This window comes from Cavia porcellus, unplaced genomic scaffold (assembly GCF_034190915.1).
Source record: "Cavia porcellus strain 051 isolate PalLab524CR breed Dunkin Hartley unplaced genomic scaffold, mCavPor4.1 scaffold_31, whole genome shotgun sequence".
Classification (NCBI taxonomy): domain Eukaryota; kingdom Metazoa; phylum Chordata; class Mammalia; order Rodentia; family Caviidae; genus Cavia; species Cavia porcellus.
Genome location: NW_026947514.1, coordinates 7,710,571 through 7,729,571, shown reverse-complemented (window position 1 = coordinate 7,729,571; position 19,001 = coordinate 7,710,571). Strand labels below are relative to the sequence as shown.

Genomic DNA, 19,001 nt, shown 5'->3' with positions numbered 1-19,001 from the left:
TGCTTTTAAAGTTTCTTTCTTGCAAATATAACTGATAATAATATGACATATTTGTATGTTTCCTCACAGATGAGACTTTTGACATGAGTCTAATGATGTATGTCAAGTTTTGTATAATTAAAAATGGGTTTCGTGATTTAATCCTTTCTCATACCTTAGCTCGCTCACTCATCCCAGACATTTTGTTTACAAGCCTGCCAGTTTATTATTTGTGTAATGAAAACTTTTCTTAGCTTAATTAGTTGCCGTATAGAGGGAGGTTTAAAATCTGCAGGGTTGATTTATCCAATCATGGAATGGTGGAAAGAAGCACTAGGAGAACAAATCTAAAGACTTTGTGGTATTTTCAGTAGTAATTCAAATAAACCTACGTGTTTAGGAGTGGGGTTACATAGTTCAGCAGTAGACCGTTTGCCAGGTGCGTTGAGACCCTGGTTCAAAGCCCACTGCTCCCATCTTTGTTCAGTTTAAATATTTGATTAAAGTAATGACATGTGATGACTTTGTCTTGATTCACTTTAGGGGTAAGTGGCTTTTTGACACAGGGTCTCAATATGTAGCCCAGGCTGGCCTTGAACCTGTACAGCCATCCTCATACCTCAGTCTCCCAAGTGCTTGCACCACCGTGCTGTCTTCACTCACTTTATTCCCGTTTTTGTAAAGAGATTTCTTATAATCATGTCAGCGTTAAAAATGACAGGAAATGAACATTGTAAAGAAAAGCTGAGCCAGGTGAGGTGGCCCACGTCCGCAGTCCCAGCATTTTGGAGACTGACTGAGACAGGAGAATCACCGTGAGCTCTGGCCAGCCAGAACTACAGTGAGACTGTGTCTCAAGAAGACAGAAAAACCACGATGGAAAAGGAAGAAAAGGCTTTAGTGAGGAAGTAATATTAAAAATTCTTACTTTTTTTTTTATGGAACTAAAAGTATTCTTAAACCAGTTTTTTTCCAACTTTGGGGAGAAAGGTATAAATTTCCATTATATTTACCAATACACGTACTAAAGTTGAACTGATATAGAGAAGATGGGCATGGTCCTCACACTTTCATTACAGAGAATGCTTCAGATTCCTTGGGAGTTAGTTCAGAGGTATACAATGGAAGAGTGATAGATTCCCACAGAGATACCACCTTTCCTATGTATTTATTGAGGTTTTTACTGTGTAGCCAGTTTTCCATTAATTCTGTCTCCCCTTTCTAACCATAAATATACTGTAAGGTTTTAAAATAGTAGAAAAGTTAGACTGATGAAGAACATTGGTTGTCTTCCTCATTAATTTGCTTCTCTTTAAATTCTTTTCCTGGGATCCTTTGGGTTGAACTCACTCAGAATGTTAAGCACAGGCTTGACCACTGCACAGCATCTGAGCTCACTTTCTTTGTCTTTCATGTTTTGATGTCATCTTGTCATGAAGTTTGTTTCTTTGATATGAACGTTGAATTGTGATTTACTTTTTCTTTTTATTTAATACTTTGTGTGCCAGAGATTGAGTCCAGGGCCTTGCAAGTGTTCTACCGGAATTACAGCTCCAGCACATTTCCTAGCCATGTGTACTTCTAGTTTTGCTGTGTCAAATTTGGATGAGTGAGATTGGGTAGTGGATCTTGTATGAGAGTGGATTAAGTCATTGCAAAACATTGTGATCAAGTGTCTATATATTTTCTTTAAATACATGATTTGGGTGATAGCAGTTTTCAAAGTACAAACTTTCGAAGTTTGAAAGTTTCATGGTGGTGAAACTTTGAAAAGTTTTGATAGTCTGAGTATCCGTTAATATCCTTACCTAAATAAATACTGTTGATATTTAGGCCAGCTAAATGCTTTCAGGGTGCTGTCCCATATTCAGAGGGGTGTTTAACAGATCCCCATACTGTGTTACTAGATTCTGGGAACCTCCCATGTCATTTCCAGATTTTCCAGGCATATCCCATGTTACAAAATCTTTTGGTTGAGAATCAGTGCATTAAGACAAAATATGGAAATTACATTGTATTCCTGCCCAGCTCTGTGTTGGTCAGATCATTATTTGCATTAGTTCAGTTCTGGCTATTACACTTAAGATTATAAAGGAGAATAACCAGTATCAGTGACTTAGCATTTGTGCTGTCCGTATTCGGATAATATTGTTGAAGTTAGTGGAAGAGATATTTAAGAAGACTTACAGGAGTCCAGTAGCTTTCCTCCCAAATACTTGTGAAGACTATTGGAAGAGAGGGGATTTTTGTTGGTGATAGTCATAAAAGGTGGAACTGGGAACTCCTGGTTGATGATAATGCTAAGTAATAATGGTTCTCACAATGAGATCTGTGGATCTTTGAGGAGAAAAAGAGTTGTCATTGGTATCGATTCATTCATTTTATGTTTTGAGGCAGGGTCTTCCTAGGCTGGCCTTGAGAACTCATTAAGTACCTCCAGGCTGGTTTAGAACTCACAAATCCTTCTGCCTTAGCTTCCCCTAATGCAGGGATTATAAGCTTGAGCCACCACTTCAGGTTGATAGTTGTCTTATTGAGTCTGGCTTATTTTAATATGATGATCTTCAGTTCCATCCATTTTTCTACAAACAACATTTTGTTCGGAATAATACTCAATTCCATACACACACACACACACACACACACACACACCACATTTTACGCATTCATCTGTTGATTGCATCTAGGCGGATTCCAGAGTTTGGAGAATTTGTCAGATTGTAAGCTTTGGAGATTTTGTAGTGAATTGCAGGAAGCTTAGTAAATGGCATCTGTGTTTGGAATGTTGTGTTTCAAGCATGATTTCAGTTCATACCTTTTTTTTCTTCCCTTTAGCACTGGAAGTTTGAACTCAGAACCTTTACACTGAGCTGCATCTTCAACCTTTTAAAAATTTTAGACAAGGTCTCATTAAGTTGTCCTGGCTGGTCTTGAACTTGTAGTCCTCCTGGCTTGGTGGGGGTTTTTGGCTTTTTGAGACAGGGTCTCTCTGTGCAGTTCAGGATGGCCTTGAGCTCACTTTGTAGCCTAGACTGGTCTCGAACTTGCAATGATCCTCCTGTCTCTCAGCCTTCCAAGTGCTGGTATTACAGGCGTGAGCCACCACGCCTGGCTCCAGTTTGGTTTTGAAAGTGCTGTACCACCACACTTGGCTGACTGTTCATGCATGATTTTTTTTTTATATAGAATTTGAGAGAGGAGATGGTAAAATAGCAGAATTGTGTATATGAGCCTATTTTAAGTCCTATTTCCTGATCTCTGGGAACCCCTTGCTGCCCAGTTTGATAATTTAAAATGTTTTGACTTATTAAACATTCTGTTTTTTCTAACTAAGGCAACTTTAAGTTAACATTTCAGTTAAATTTTATCTTCATTTGCATTTAGGCGAGTTTATAAAAATTAGTGATGAAATGAGGCCATTAGATTTTCAGTTATTTTTCACTTCTTATGTCTTACTCTGTACATTCACTGTTTTTTAAATAATTGGACAGTCTGAGCTTATGGGTTACAGTGAAGCAAATCACAGGAGGTATTGGCTGTCTTTCAAACTGGTTAACTTCAGGTTCCAAGTAGCCCCTTGACCAAGGTTTTAAAGGTGTCCTACATCAGTGCTTAAATTAGCTCTTGATTGTGTATTTCATTCTCATGCTAGTATAGTACTTTATCCTATTTCCAGTGGACCCTATTGGGAACCATGTTGATTAGTTCAGATAGAATCTGTTTATACATCATATAAGAATTAAATTATGGATTATAGTATCCCAGTACTTACGTGATTGAAGCTAGAGGATTACTTGAGCCTGCAAGTTCAAGATTAGCCTGGGCAACAAAAAAGTTAATTTTCAATCTGAAGTTTTCTGTTGAATTTTGAGACATAGTCTTGTAGCATAATTCAGACTGGTCTTGAGCTCACTAGTTAGCTCGGGCTAGCCTTGAACTTGCAGCAATCTTCTTGCTTCAGCCTCCCAAGTCCTAGGATTGTAGATGTGTGCCACCATGCTTGGCTCTTTTTTCTTTTTGTCTTCCCTCTATATTGAGCCCAAGTCCTTCACCTTGAGCTGTGTCCGCAACCCTTTTTGTATCTTACTTTAAAGTAGGGTCTCCCTCCGTCACTAAATTGCCCAGGCTGGGTTTGAACATGTAATCTTTTTGCTTGAGCTTTCCAGAGTGGCATGCGCCACTAAATCTAGCTCAGTGTGTTTTTTTGTTAAGACATTTAAATCTCAAATTATTTAGTAGTAACACCCTGCATTGTACTTGTAGTGTATGATATACCGAGGATATTAGATATTCTCAGGACCTCACTTATACATACGGTCAGGCACTGTACTATAATCCTAGTCTGTTTAAAAATTTGAGACAAAGACCCCTGAGTTGCCTGGGCTGGCCTTGCATTTGCCACCTTCTGCCTCAGCTTCCCTAGTACTGGTATTACGGGCATGAGCCACAGTGCTGACTCCTTCCATCTTCTCTACACCTCCTTCCCCCGCCACTAAGTGATGCCCAGCATCACAGTGATGCGCAGCCTGGCTCTGAACTCTTGGACACAAGGATCCTCCTGCCTCAGCCTTCTGCAAAGCTGTGACTGTAGGTGTATTCCCTAGTACCTGGCTTTTAATAGGTATTTTTAGCGATTGTGTGTTGATACTTAAAACCACTTACGGATTTGAGGTTGTAAGCATGCATCATAATGCTCTTATTTGTGAAAATAAAAGGATTTGGGAAAGAAAAAAATACAGTTGTGTTATGTACCTTTTCTTCTGTCACAATTGGATCTCACATTGTATTTCTGTCTGTATTTCATCTAGAAACCAACTTACTGTATTTCATGAGTTTTTTGGGGGGAGGGTACCGGGCGGGGATTGAATTGATGACCTCATGCTTGCCAGGCAGGCGCTTATATCACTGAGCTAAATCCCCAGCCCCAATTTCATGAGTTTTAGGTTAAGACTAGTATTGCCCAGCATAGTGGTGCATGTTAGCAGTACAGCTACTTAGGAGGCCGTGCAGGGAGGACCATAATACCAAGGTTTGCTTGGGTCATTTAGCAAGACACTAAAAAATAACATTGACTAGAAATATAGCCTGGGGGTAGAGTGCTTTCTTGTATGGGTCAGGTCCTGGCTTCGACCCCCAGCATACATTGTCTCAAAAAGCGTTATAGTTACTTTGATTATTAGAAATCATATTTCTTAGACCTGGGTTTGGTGGTGCATGCTTGTAACCCCAGTACTCTGGGAGGCGTTAGCAGTTTAGAGTGTCTCAAAATAAAAAGCTGGGTGTGGTGGCCCATGCCTGTAATCCCAGGCTGAGGCAGAAGGATTGCCACAAATTTGAGTAGTACAGTGAGTTCAAGACCAGCTTGACCCTGTCTCAAAAAAATGGTTAAAAAAAAAAAAGTACCAAAAAGGGTTGCACACACAGCTCAGTGGAAAGGTCCTCAATTCTGTGTCAGTACCGAGGGAAACTCCAATACCTAGAGTTAAAGTACTTCAATACTTTTTTGAAGTTCTTTGTATTTCCTGAAGTAGGTAAGTGGTACTTGACAAGTCGATGTAGGAGTGCTACAGTTGGATTGTTCTTTGTCTTCCTTCAGCCAGTCAGGGAGGAGAAGGCAAAAGGACACTTGTACATGATGCCCTTAGGAAAGGAAGAAAAGGAACCTGACAGTTGTGGTAACTGAGTGACAGGTACCCTTTCCCTTCTACAACCAACCTTGAGTTCGCAATTTAAATTTGAGCTTTATCATTCTTTGTTCTCCTTGAGTATATATAAACTATTACATCATCTGTGTTGAGCCTCTGCTGCTGCTTACTGAGTACTGGCTGGGTGGTTTCCCTATGATACATTTTTAAGAAATACAGCTGTGTTCTGAATATACTTAGTACCACTTAGTAATCACTTAGTGGTGATTGATCAGTTAGCCATTCTTAGAGTAATTTCTTTTTTTTAAAGTGTACTTTTTTTTTTTTTTTGGTGCTGTGGATTGAACTCAGGACCTCGAGTTTGCCAAGCAGGCACTTATGCCACTGAGCTAAACCCCTGGCCTGGAGTAATTTCTTAATGAGCAAAGCAAATAAGTTAGTTTGGTTATATGCTTGCCTCTAAGCTACAATCTTATGCTAAATACCTTGTGAAACACTGCATTATATTTCTGCAAAACTTAGTGTATATTGAGATACTTGAGCACAATCTGTGGTCCCTTTTATGTCGGAGTACTTTTTCCCTGCTTCATCTGAATGGACATGATATGTTCAAGGATAAATAGCAAATAAACTTGGACTTTGTAAATGTTATTTTAAATTTCTTGATCACTTCCAAAGGACATTTGTGAAGTTAGGCTTTCAGTTCTAACCTTACAGAAAAGTATTTTCTATTGGATATTAGTTATTAGATTTTAGGCAGTTGATCCTGTTGAAATAGTACAGACCACAACTTATTTCACATGCCCAGTATGAAGAGGCAGAGATTCATAGTCAAGAGTTTTTGTGTAAATTGGGATATAAAGTATTTAAAAGTATTAACTGTTGGGAACGAACCCCATGGAAATATGTTGTCCTTTGTGTGACTTCCCCTGTGCATAATCATGATTCCGTTTATTTTTTTTTTAACTTTCTGCTTTGTGCATAAGGTTTAAGGATCCAAACTCCAGACTGAATTTTAGATTGTCACGGAGAACAGAGTCTTAAACTTATCTTACATGCATTTCTAATGTTAGCATTGTCTTTCATACGCACGTATTTAACCAAATGAATACTGTACTGTTTTGACAAGTAAGTGAAAAAGGTGCTATTAAGAAAATTGGATGGATGAGCAGAGTTCTTGGAGCAGCAAATAAAACAAGATTTGCTTTAGGTTTTACTGTGTCTGTTTCTCTTTGCCTTCCACTTTTCCCTATTTCCCTTTCGTCTTTCCCTCTTAGGACGAGGTCCTACTGTGTTGCTCAAGTCATCCTCCCACCTCCACTTCCCAAAAGCTGGGGCTACAGGTGTACACTATACCAAGCTTTGGAATTTTTCTGCTTCTGTGGTACTGGAGGTGGAGCCCAGGGCTTTTGTACTGGTAGGTCCTGAGAAATACCTCCCCACCCCCTTTCTCTTTACACAGAATCTTCCTGAATCCTTAAGTTATCCATGGTGGGCTGGAACTTCAGCGTCACAGGAGTGCTGGGATTACAGGCAGACTTCATCATGTCAGGGAGGAATTCATTCATTCAATCATTCATTCATTCATTCCTGCCTGCCTGCCTGCCTTTTTTTTTTCTCCTTTCCCTTCTCCCTTTTCCTCTTGCATTTTCGTTCCTTTATAGTATCTTCCTAAATTTCCCAGACTGGCCTAGAACCTGCCTCAGCCTCCAGGGTGGCTGAGGTGACACGTGTGTACCAAGATACCTAGCTGTGTTTACTGTTTTTTTCTAAAATGGTTCTAGGGATCAAATCTGGAGGTGCTCTACCGCTGAGGTGCAACTGCAGTCTTTTTTTCTTTTTCTTGTAAAGATGTAAATTGCAGAGGTGTCTAGTTTATGCTTTTCCTGCCTCAGCTTCTCTCTGTGGTGGGATTACAGGCATATACCACCAAGCTTGGCTTGTTTTTATTGTTTCTAATTGTAGAATGCTGCACTGGATATTTCAGTAAAATTATTTCACCTCTTTACAGTGGTGCTGTTTCTTTGCCCTCCTGCTTCCCTACCTCTCCAGCCGTGTACCCTCTATTGTCCCTCTTGTAGTTCACAAAGGCCTGACTGTGTAGTTCAGAGTATAGCCCAGAACCACTATGCCTGGCTCTTAAAATACTGTTTTTATTAACCTAAACTCAGTTTCTTTTTGTTTTTATTTTCTATGGTGCTGGAGATCATTCCAAGGCCTTATGTGTGCTAGGCCTCTACAGTTGAGCCGTAGCCTCAGGCCCCTGGATTTTTAAACAGATTGTTTGTTGTCCCTGGCTGCCAGGGAATTTAACTTATTAACTCTTTTTTAATTTAATGGTGTATAAATACAATTAGATGGCTTTTTAATTTTTGTTTTATCGTTAATATTTACCTTTAAAAGTAGTTTAACAAATTAGAGCTAGGCATGATGGTGACTGACACCTGTAATCCCAGGCTGAGGCAGAGAGATTTTGGGGGCCAAACCATCCTGAGGTACATAGACCCTTTCTCAGAATATACACACAAACAAAAATAAAACAAGTTTTTAAAAGTTTATACAATGTACAGTATAATTTACCCTTCTCTGTTTTTGGTGGTGTCGTTATGCAGTTAGCTTTTTAGGAAAACAGAAAGCTTGCTCTGGGCATGGTGATGCATGCCTGTAATCCCAGCACATGGAAGGCTGAGCTACAAAGTTCAAGGCCACCCTTATTATGTAGCAGAACCTTGTTCTCAAGGGGGGAAAAAGACTAGATACAAGAAGTACAGTATAGTGCTTATGATTGCAGATTCTGGAGTCAGATGCCTGGATTCATAGGCCTGCTGTTCTCTATTTGTTCATCTGTAAAATGGAAGCATTTTAATCATGGAGTTGTTACAATAATTGGAAACAGTGCACAGTATTTGACAAATCACCTAGCTTTATGTTGAAATTCAGTGAATGCCAACTATAATCATAATTATATTCTGTAGGATTTTTCTTTCTCCTGATATATCCTGGACATTTTTTCATGGCTACTACTTGTACTTGATGCCTTATTTTTATATGGCATACTATTACTTTATAGGCATGATTTGTCATAGATTGATATGATTGATTGATTATGTGGTTTCCAGTTTGTTTCACTGTATTGCATGTGAGTTCTTGCGGCCAGCCTGGAATATCTTTCTGTGTTATTCCCGTCACAAGGGTCAGATTCCAGGACTGTGGGGTCAAGACAGACTCTGTTAATGAAAAGATACCAAACATGCCCCAGCTTTTAGGAGTTGCGCTGGAGTATATGTTGCTTCGAGCTTATCGTATAGAAATTGGGTCCCATAGTTTGCCCTTTTCATCTCCTTACCTCTGACTGAAAATTTGGATTTTTATGTAGACAGTCTCAGTAGTTCACGCTGGCCTTGGACTTGTAGTGATCCTCTTGCCTTAGTCTCCCTAGTGGCAGGATTATTGTTGTGTGTCCCCATGCCTACTTCCCTTAGTATTTTATGTTTTAAAAGTTGTGTGCTGTGGGTTAAAGAGACTAGCCTTCTAACTTTACGTCTTTCTTTTATTTGGGAGTCTTATCCTATGGTGTGTTTGTTTTAATAATAGTTACTGGGGGTCTGAGCCTAGGGCCTTTTCTCTGAGCTACATCGCCAGCCCATACTTATTTTTGAGACAGGATCTCTTCAAATTGCCTAGGCTGGCTCAAACTTAAGATCTTTCAGCCTCAGCCTGCTGGAGTGCTGGAATTATAGATCTGTGCCACCACACCCAGCTTTTGGAGTGGGTTCTCTTCTGAGATAGAGTTTCATGGTCTCTACCTAGGTAGTACGGCCACCCTTGAACTCTGTTATATAGCCCAGGCTGGCCTGAAATGTAAAGTCCTCCTGCTTGAATCTGGGATTATAGGCATGTGTCACCACAGCTGGCACATTCCAGTAATGTAGCTTTGTAAGATAGATTGCTTGACATAAAGTTGATACGTGTGTTTAAAAACTTGTGTTTTTGTTGAGACAAAGTGTCCCTATGCAGTTGAGACTGTCCTTGAACTCAGAGGCTGGCCTCAAACTCCTGGTGATCATAGTGCTTTAGTCTCCTGAGTGCTAGGATTACAGGCACATGCCATCATGCCCTGCAAAATTCGATGATAGTTGCCTTTTGATTTAGTTTTTGGTGTTTGGGATGCATGGATGGATGCATGGAGGGTGCACTGTATCGTGAAACACGTTTTTGCTTCTTTTTAAGACAAGTCACCCAGGTAGGGCTCCAGTTTGTAGCCCTGCCTCAGTCTTCTAGATCCTGCTTTCTCTTTCCTGGCCTTTGAGATTAGCCTTTGTAAGGAGAGAGCAGAGATTACAGCTTGTAGGAGGCTAGGGTTTTGGAAGCTAAGGTTGGTGGTAGTGTGGATAGTGGACCTCAGTGGCCAGAAAGAACACAAGTGTGGGTTCAGAAATGGTATTTCCAAAGATGAATTTAGTAAAACATAGCTTTGATGAAATATTTTCCATATTCTAAGGAGAAAAAGATTCTGCAGTTGTGTGTGTGTGTGTGTGTGTGTGTGTGTGTGTGTGTGTGTTTGGCTATCTTGTGACTTTGGAAGGGAACAGGATTCATATGTGTAGTTACATTGGTATCTTATTCTGATACAGAAAGGATTGAGTACTTTAGTCGTATATTAAAAACAGCTGGGTGTAGAGGTGCATGCCTTGAACTCATTGTGTTGTAATCCCAACAAGTAGGCTGAGGCAGGAGGATTGTTGCAAGTTTGAGGCTAGCCTGGGCTACATAGCAGACCCTGATTGAGGGGGAGAAAGATAAATTTAAAACAACAGAATATTCATATCAGACATAGGTACAAAGGAAGAATAAGGATACAGATATAAAATAGCAAGAAATTAAGAATAATAATGTTAGTTTTTAATAGAAAGACCAGTAGATAGAACTGGCTGGCCACTAGTTTTACTCTTTTAACTATTCAGGCAGTACCCTAGATATAAGCACATGTCCATGAGATGAAGAGGAACCAGGTGCTGAGGAAAAGCACATGTGTGTCGTCCTTGTTCAGTTGACTGGTTTTGGGCTACGGGACTTGAGCAGCTACACAAACACAAACACTGCACCACTAAACTGTGTACACCTTTATCCCTGTCTGTGGGTTTCTGTGTATCTTGTAGTACTGGGGATTGGGCTCCAGGGCTTGTGCATGCTAGGTAGCTGCTCTGCCACTGAGCTTCACACGTTTCCCTCCTCCTCCCCCTTCTACTTGTTCATTTATTCATTTATTGCTAGCGGGGATTGAATCTGGGCCTTTGCACTGAGCTACATCCCAGCCTGTTTTTCGAGAAGGATCTTGCCGAGTCACTAAGTTGCCTCAGCTGGACTGAAACTTGTGATCCTTTTCTCACAGCCTCTCAGACTGCTGGGGTTACAGGTGAGTGTGACCATACCCAGCTCTCACACATGCTCTTGACTGTGAATGTGTGTTTAAGGCATTTTAATAAGTCATACTGCAGCTTTTCTCATTTTGTTTCTCCTCTCATTGTTTTTATATCTCTTGTGGAAGTTTAAGTGATTGATAGATAGATTGATTGATTGATTGATTGATTGATTTTGGGACAGGGTCTTGCTTACTGATCAGCCTGGTCTTGAACTCATTGTGTAGTCCAGACTAGCCTCACGGATATCCTGCCACAGTCTCTGAAATGCTGGGTTTACTGGAACTTCACTGTTCAGGGTAGAATAAACTGGGCATTGTGTGCATGCCTAGAGGCAGGAGGATGCCACAAGTTAGAGGCCTTCCTGGGTTAGCTACGTAATGAGTTCAAGGCCAGCCTGAACTACAGAGTGAGACCCTGTCTCCAAAAAAAAAAGTAGACTAAAATCTGAAGGAAATTAAATATTTATGTCAGTGTTTCTGAAAAAATGATAAGGTAGATGTCTGCTCTGTTCAAGAATGGGAAAAGGAGTTTGTGTTCCTGGTGTTGGCAGACTTGTTTGCTCTTCTCAGGTTTGTGTTCCAAACTGCCCATATCTGAAGTGTGCAAATTTGTCTTACTAGAAACAGAACAGCAAAGAAAAGACCCTTTGGTCTTTTTGGGTGGTGCTAGGATTGAACCTGGGTCACTCTTAGCATCAAGGTCACTCTTAGCACCAAGCACATATCCAGCCCATGCCAGGGCTTGATATCTGGATATCTTCTTGCTTCAGCTTCATTAATAGCTGAGATTATATGTGTGTATCATCTCTCTTTTTTAAATTAACTTTATTGGTATAATTCAGATAAACATAATGATCGCATTCATCATAGGGAATTTGTAGTATGCAGCATCTAACTTGGCTCAAGTTTTTTATTTACTGTTTACACAAGCACACATCCTGGTACTGGAGATCAAACCCAGGGCTTCAGAGGCAAACAGTCTACCACTGAGCTGCATTTACCAGCGCTGTGACTTTCTGTAATGTCTAATGGTACATAGAAGAGTTAGCCAATTAGGGTCATCCAGCCTCAGCTCTCAGGAGGCTGGGGGAGGAAGATTGCTGTAAGTTCAAGGCCAACCTGGACTGTATGCTGAGACTATGTCACCCCTCACCCTCAAAAACTCAATTTGAAAGAATAAATGAAAGTTTTTATTTTATTTAAAATATAATAATGGTTAATGTTTTGCTTGGGACATTTCAGATCCTTAGAAGCATCTGGCTGCCATTTTTATTGGAGGCACAAAATACAAGTTAACGTGTTCCTGCCTGCTTGAACTACTGATGGATGGATGGGTGGTACATGACTGTCCGATTCGGGCAGCTTATACCACTGGTGATACACATGGATCTAGCCACTTTTATCAGTCTCTTTACCGATAAAGTTAATAAAAAGTATAATGGGCCAAATTTAGTTGCTTGAATTTGAATAATTACTGCTGAAATAGAGATATTAATACTATTCATGCAAATTAAAATTATTACAATAGTGAAATTTATTTCATTAAAATAAATTTATATTCATGAGTAATTCATCAATATTCTAAATTTTAACATGGAAATCTTATAAGTACCCTGTTACTGGGTATATAAAATACATTTACGCTGGGGATTTAGCTCAGCGGCATAAGCACCTGCCTTGCAAGCAGGAGGTCGTGAGTTCGATCCCTGGTACCAATAAAAAGGAAAAAGACCAAAAAAAATAAAAATAAAAATAAAAAAATAAAATAAAATACATTTACAACTGGTGTACCACAAATTAACTGTATTGCCATTTTTCAAATACCATTTTAATGTTTTTTTCAAGGAACTATAATACAGTGACATCTGGTCTACTAAATCAGTGCCTTTCTTTGCGTTATTGTAATCAAAGGCTCCCTGAGAAGTGACACAAACCACTCAGTGGGGCAGTCATGGGTGTACCATCTATGTGTGGTTCAGGTGTGGGGGAGTGATTAAATTAAAATCAGAGCCACCTAGCAGTGAGGCATATCCATTATAACTCCCATCATGAACATGTTAAGATGTATTTGTCTCTTAATCAGTTGTGGTTTATTTTTACTTATTTTATGCATGCTTCTTGAATTATGTATTCAGTATGTATGTGTTTTCTTGAATTAAATAAATTTGGGTTTTTTTCTTTGTTTACCATTCCAAGGCTAGATAATATGGTTACATTTTGAATAAAGTGTCCCAATTTACATGATTTATTTTCCCATTAAAATGTTAACATGAAGCCCAGTGAGATGGTGCACATCTGGAATCCCAGCACTCTGAAGGTTGAAGCAGGACACTTGTGATTCTGAGGCCCACCAAAGCTACATACTAAGTTCATCACTTCTGGCCTATGGAGAAGACACTATCCACAAAACAAAAAGGAAAAATCTCACAAAATGATGTAGGCATTAGGATAAACTGCTTTGTTTGATTTCATAAACTTGAGCCTGTTTCTTGGTGTGCTGATAAGATAGTTGAAGTAGACAGGAGCTAAGCCTTGATTTACGTACAGTGAAGAATTTGAAAGTTTGGGAAAGATAGAGGAGTCTTAACTCCAGAGAATGGGTATTCCTATTTTGATGATAATCTACACTGAACTGGTGAGAAATCTGACCTCTTCAGAATGGAGAATTTTTTCTTTTGGAGATAGGGTCTTGCTATTCAGGCTGACTCTGAATTTGAAGTGCTTTTTCTGCTTTCAGCCTCTTGAGTGCTAGCATTTCAGGTATGTACCACTGCACTCAGCCAAGAGAAAAATTTAAAGAGGGCTGGGGATTTAGCTCATTGGCTCAAGCATCTGCCTGGTAAGCGTGAGGTCATGAGTTCAAGTCCCTGTACAGAAAGAAAGAAAGAAAGAAAGAAAGAAAGAAAGAAAGAAAGAAAGAATTACTTGCATAAGAACAAAAATAGAGGTTTATTTTGCTTGAAGGTACAAAACATGATTTCAGCTTGCACTTGAAAGCTCATTGCTTGCTGAGCATACCTGAAATCCCAGCATTCGGGAGGCAAAGAACTGAGGCAAGAGGATCGCTATGAGTTCAAGGCCACCCTGAACTACATAGCGAGACCCTGTCTCAAAAACAACAAATAAGAAAAGAAAACTCAGTTTGGATCAAGTCTAGCTTGCACATAGTGAAATTTATTTATACTTATTTTTCATTTTTCCTTTATACAGTATTAAAATCATTTATAGAAGTATTCAGCCATGCATTTTGGACCACACCTGTTAATCTCAGCACTCTGGGAAGCTGAGGCAGAAGAATGGCAAGTTCCATCCCAGCCTGTACAATTTACCGAACCTGTCTCTAAATTAAAAGGGGTGGTGGGATGGTGCTGGACACGTAGCTTAGTGGACAAGGGTCTGTGTTAAATCCCTGTTACTCTCCTCCTCTCCAGCATTTGTAATTCAGTATAATAATGGATTGTAGTTTACTTGGAAAAAGTCCATGAAGAAATAGCAGTACTAGAAAATATAGTAAGGTTATGTAGTCAGTGTACTTGTACCATCTAGATATTTTTTTGGGGGGGGAGTGGGGTTTGAGAGGGTTTTGTTACGGATTTCAGACTGGCCTCAAGTTCTAGCAGTCCTCCTGCCACAGTGCACACCCGGCTGAGATCCTTAAATTTTTGAGTATGCAATGACTTATTGTTAAAAGAAAAATATTTAGATGCTGCCAGATGTGGTGGTACATGCTTGTGACACAACAATCCAGAGGCTGAGGCAGGAGGATCATTTTGAATTTATGACCAGCTTAGGTAATCTACATAGTGAGACTTTGTTTCAAAAGCCACCCCCCAGCATTAAGGATATCATGTGAAGTAATCATGCTATAAGAAAACAAAGGATGCAAGGGAATTGAGCAATAGCTGTGTCTGTTAATGTTAATTGTGGTGATAGAAACATACAAGTGTACGCTCCAAGCTCATGGGGTTGTATGTGATACTATATTCAGTCTTTTGGCATGTTATGTTCTAGTAAAGCTGGATAAAGTAAGAATTCCTTTAGAAAATAAGTAACAAAGCTGAGTGACATTGTACGTGCCTGAAATCCCAACACTCAGAATGGCTTTGAGTTGAAGGTCAGCCTGGACTACATAAGAGAATTCAAAGCTAACCTGAACTATGTATCAAGACCTTGTCTCAGAGAAAAGTAAAAGCAAAAGTAATGAAATATTTTAACTGAATCTATGTGTATATAGCGAGGAAGAGTTTTTATCTTGTTAAGGGATTTTTGAGGGTTGCTTTTTTCATGTAGGATGTTTTTTGTTTTTGTTTTTGTCTTTAAGACATCATGGATCACCATGTAGTTCAGGCAAGCCTTGAACTCATTATGTGGCCCAAATTGGCCTCGAACTTGTAGTGATCCTCCTACCTCAGCCTCCAGAGTCCTGTGCCACCACACCTGGCTTTGTGTCAGTTTTGAAGATGCATGATGTTAGCCATTTGTTGATAAATGAAAAATCTATAGTGACCAAGACATGGTGAATTCTATTGTATCTTTTTTTCAGTTATACTTAATGCATTTATTTTAATGATAGTGGATTTTGTCTGTTTGAAAAAACATTTTTATGCAGTGTTAAAAATGCTCACTGTTAACATCATAGCTTTTTTTTTTCTTTCTCTTTTTTCATCATAGCTTTTCACACCTATACAATCAGTTGAACTTTTTTGTTTTGTTTTTCATGTTGTTATGAAACAGGGTCTTAGTATATGGCCCAAGCGAGCCCCAAATTGACACATTCCTGCCTCAGCTTCCCTACTATTACAGTAACAGGTGGTTGTCTACCAGTGTAACTTGCTAACTGTACAGTATAGATTCAGAATAGGAGAAGGTGAAAATCTGATATGAATTAATTACGGGAAGTAATAAGTTGGATTTATATTTATTCAGTAAAAGTTCTCTAGTCTGCATAGCATATTCTGACAAGTAGTAGCCAGCAGATGTGCAGTGCCAGCAGTGGCTACTTAAAATGGCCCATATGGGCTCTCTGATGTTCTTCAATCTGTGTTGCTGTCGGAAGACAAAAGTCAGGGCACTGGTTTATCTGTTACAGCATAGATCACAGCCCTGAGGGTATATATAGTGATGTATTGTGGGAATTACTACATGCATTCTTAGATTTGTTGAGGAATAAATCTGTTACTAATACTTGGTAATAAATAGTGTGAACATATTGTTTCTCCCAGTTGTTTTGTTCACGCTATTTGTGATCACTCCCCCATTTTTGGCTTTTGAGACAGAACAGTTCTAGCTGGCTTTGAATTCAGTGTGTAACTGAGACTGGCAATGCTCTTGGTTCAGCTTCTGTGATTACAGATATGTGCCACCACCCCTGACTTAAAATTTGAGATGAGATTTCTTCCTGTTTGGTTTCTGTGGTTGTTTTGGCTCTTTAGCCCAGGCTGCCCTTGTGATCCTCTTGCCTTAGCCTCCCAAGTGCTGGGAGTACAGGCCTGTGCCACTAGGCCTGGCTTCTCTTGTTTTTTAAATGGTACTAGGGATTGAACTCTGGGCATGCACTCTTGTCACTTAATACCTCAGCCCTCTGTTCTTATTGGTGAGCTTTAGTCATGTAAGCATGAGTTCCATTTGAGTAATTTCTTATGTTGGTAAAATGGTTGTTTTTGTTTTATTTTTATTTTTATGGGAGGATTCATCCATAGTCGGCTGGCTCCAAGGCAGGAACATCATGGTGGGAAGGCCTGGCAGAGCAGAGCTGCTTAGTTCATGGCAGCCGAGGAGCCAAGCAGGGGAAGGCACTGAAGAGGAATAGGTTTGGAGACACTTTTAGTGCCCAAGGCCAGTCTTCGTGACCCACTCAGATACACCCAGGTGCGCATGCTCCAGATCTGCCAGGCATTTCCTCATCCAGTGAAGCTGCACATCAGGGCTAATGGTCATAGCATGAAAGAGTGGAAGGGGCAGCTAAATGGTAATCAGTATCTGTGTTTTCACTGGCGTAGTTCTAACTTGGAAGCAAATGTGCAAAATGAAATTAATTTTGTAGATTGCCTTATATCTAGGTATGAACAGGTAACAAGGTCTGGTAGATAAAAAGTAAAAATGATGGTTCTTCTGTAGTTGGAAAAAAATCTTTTGAAGTATGTCGATCAGTGCTTTAGAGATAATGTGAGAGATTTTTGCTGTTTCAATAGGAAACATTTTCCGTAAGTTTTTGTGATGTGTTTTTTCTAGTAGTATATTTGCTTCATATTCCTACTGCTGAGTGAGACATGTAGGTGGTGGCAAAGTTAAAATCCTTGAGAGAGGAGGAGAAATAATTTCTTCTGATTGCCTGCTTTTGGTTGTCTTTTTTAGTAAGATAGTATTTTTTTCGAAAGTAAGAATCTTGATTAGCATGAAATGAACTATGTTTTAGAAATGTGTTTTACTGGTGTAGTTTTTCTAGTCATGCTGATTTGTAAATTGTAGAATTTTTGCACTAATCTAATCCAATTCCATTTTTAGTCCAGTTACAACACAGGGATCACAACAGACGCAGCCACCGCAGAAGCACTATGGCATCACCTCGCCTATCAGCTTAGCAGCCCCCAAGGAGACCGACTGGGTGCTGACACAGAAACTCATCGAGACTCTGAAGCCCTTTGGGGTTTTTGAAGAGGAAGAAGAACTGCAGCGCAGGTAAATAGGTCTCTGTTTATCTGTAGTTTAGTTTATTTTATTAACGTTGAAATTAATTTTGGGCATTGTGTACTTAGAAGGTCAGTGTTGTTCTAGATCTGTGTGTGTTTTGAGTGCTTCTCAGGAAAGGCAGCTTGCATATTTTCCAAATAAAGTTCTGTTCCCTTAATTTTGATATTTGTTGGTTTTGGTAATTACAGGGCAGAATAGTCAGGAGAAATGACAATGCCTTACCCAGTGAAACATTACCTGTGTATCACTAACTTCTACACATTGCTGATTACTTAAATGTAAAATTTGGGAAGCTACCTATTTAAGACTGTTTTGTATAATCAGTAGTGATATGGAAAAACAACTTGATACTTGACAATTACTTTACCAACAGGATTTTAATTTTGGGAAAATTAAATAACCTGGTGAAAGAGTGGATACGAGAAATCAGTGAAAGCAAGGTAAGGTGACATTTCGTATACAGAATAATTTATTGTGTATAGTAATAGAACACAGTAATTGTCTTACATCACCTGGCGATAATGGAGTGAATTGAAAGTCTTTAATGTGGCTTTCACGTCAGACTATTGATATCACTTTATATTTCGCAGGACCCTGGATATATAGCATAAGCCCCTGCCTGGCAAGGTCATGAGTCCAGTTTCTGGTAACAAACAATAGCAAAACAAGAATTTAAAAAAAAAAAACCAATTTATATTTTGTTTCTAGTTATTTTGAAAGCGAAACATCAGCTGTGCTTAGTGATTTTTAAGAAGTACTTTTTTATTGCAACAATTCAAAGCTGAACTCAGTAACTCACACTCTTTAGAGAAATAGTAGATGTTTTCCTGAAAAGGGAGTATTAGTATGCATGAGGGCTTAGATTTCAACACCTCCACAGGTGGTCAGTATATTTTGGGGCCTTGTAGCAGCATTCTCTGAGTGCCTGGAGCACTGCCTTATCCTGGAAAAGGAAATGCTAGTATGTTTTGAGACAGATCTCATTACACAGTTGAAGCTGGCCTTGAACTTGCAGCAGTCCTTGTGCCTCAGCCTTCTGAGTGCTGGAATTACAGTGAGCCTTACCAAACCAGGCCAAGAGGTGCATTTTAGACCATTTGTAGAATTCATTTGACCCACATTACAAAGATACCATGAATAAAGGTAATTTTTTTCAGAGTTGTAGGAAATACATATTTGCTCTATAAATGTAGCTGAAAAATGGATTAGAGAACTAAGAGTAGAAGAAAATCTCATGTAGGGAGAAAGGGTGTTAATTTAGAAAA

At 39.4% G+C, this 19,001-nt stretch overlaps 1 protein-coding gene across 5 annotated transcripts in view; it reads left to right on the top strand.

Moving 5' to 3' along the window:
* Window positions 1-19,001, top strand: part of Papola (poly(A) polymerase alpha) — a 64,857-nt gene that overhangs the window by 1,256 nt on the left and 44,600 nt on the right. For 4 of the 5 annotated variants that reach the window (XM_063241179.1, XM_063241175.1, XM_063241178.1 and 1 more), the window contains exons 2-4: window positions 11,017-11,040; window positions 17,551-17,724; window positions 18,110-18,176. In XM_063241179.1, the coding sequence (XP_063097249.1) occupies window positions 11,017-11,040; window positions 17,551-17,724; window positions 18,110-18,176 (265 nt within the window). The remainder of the gene's footprint in view (window positions 1-11,016; window positions 11,041-17,550; window positions 17,725-18,109; window positions 18,177-19,001) is intronic. The other variant, XM_063241176.1, reaches the window with a different exon arrangement.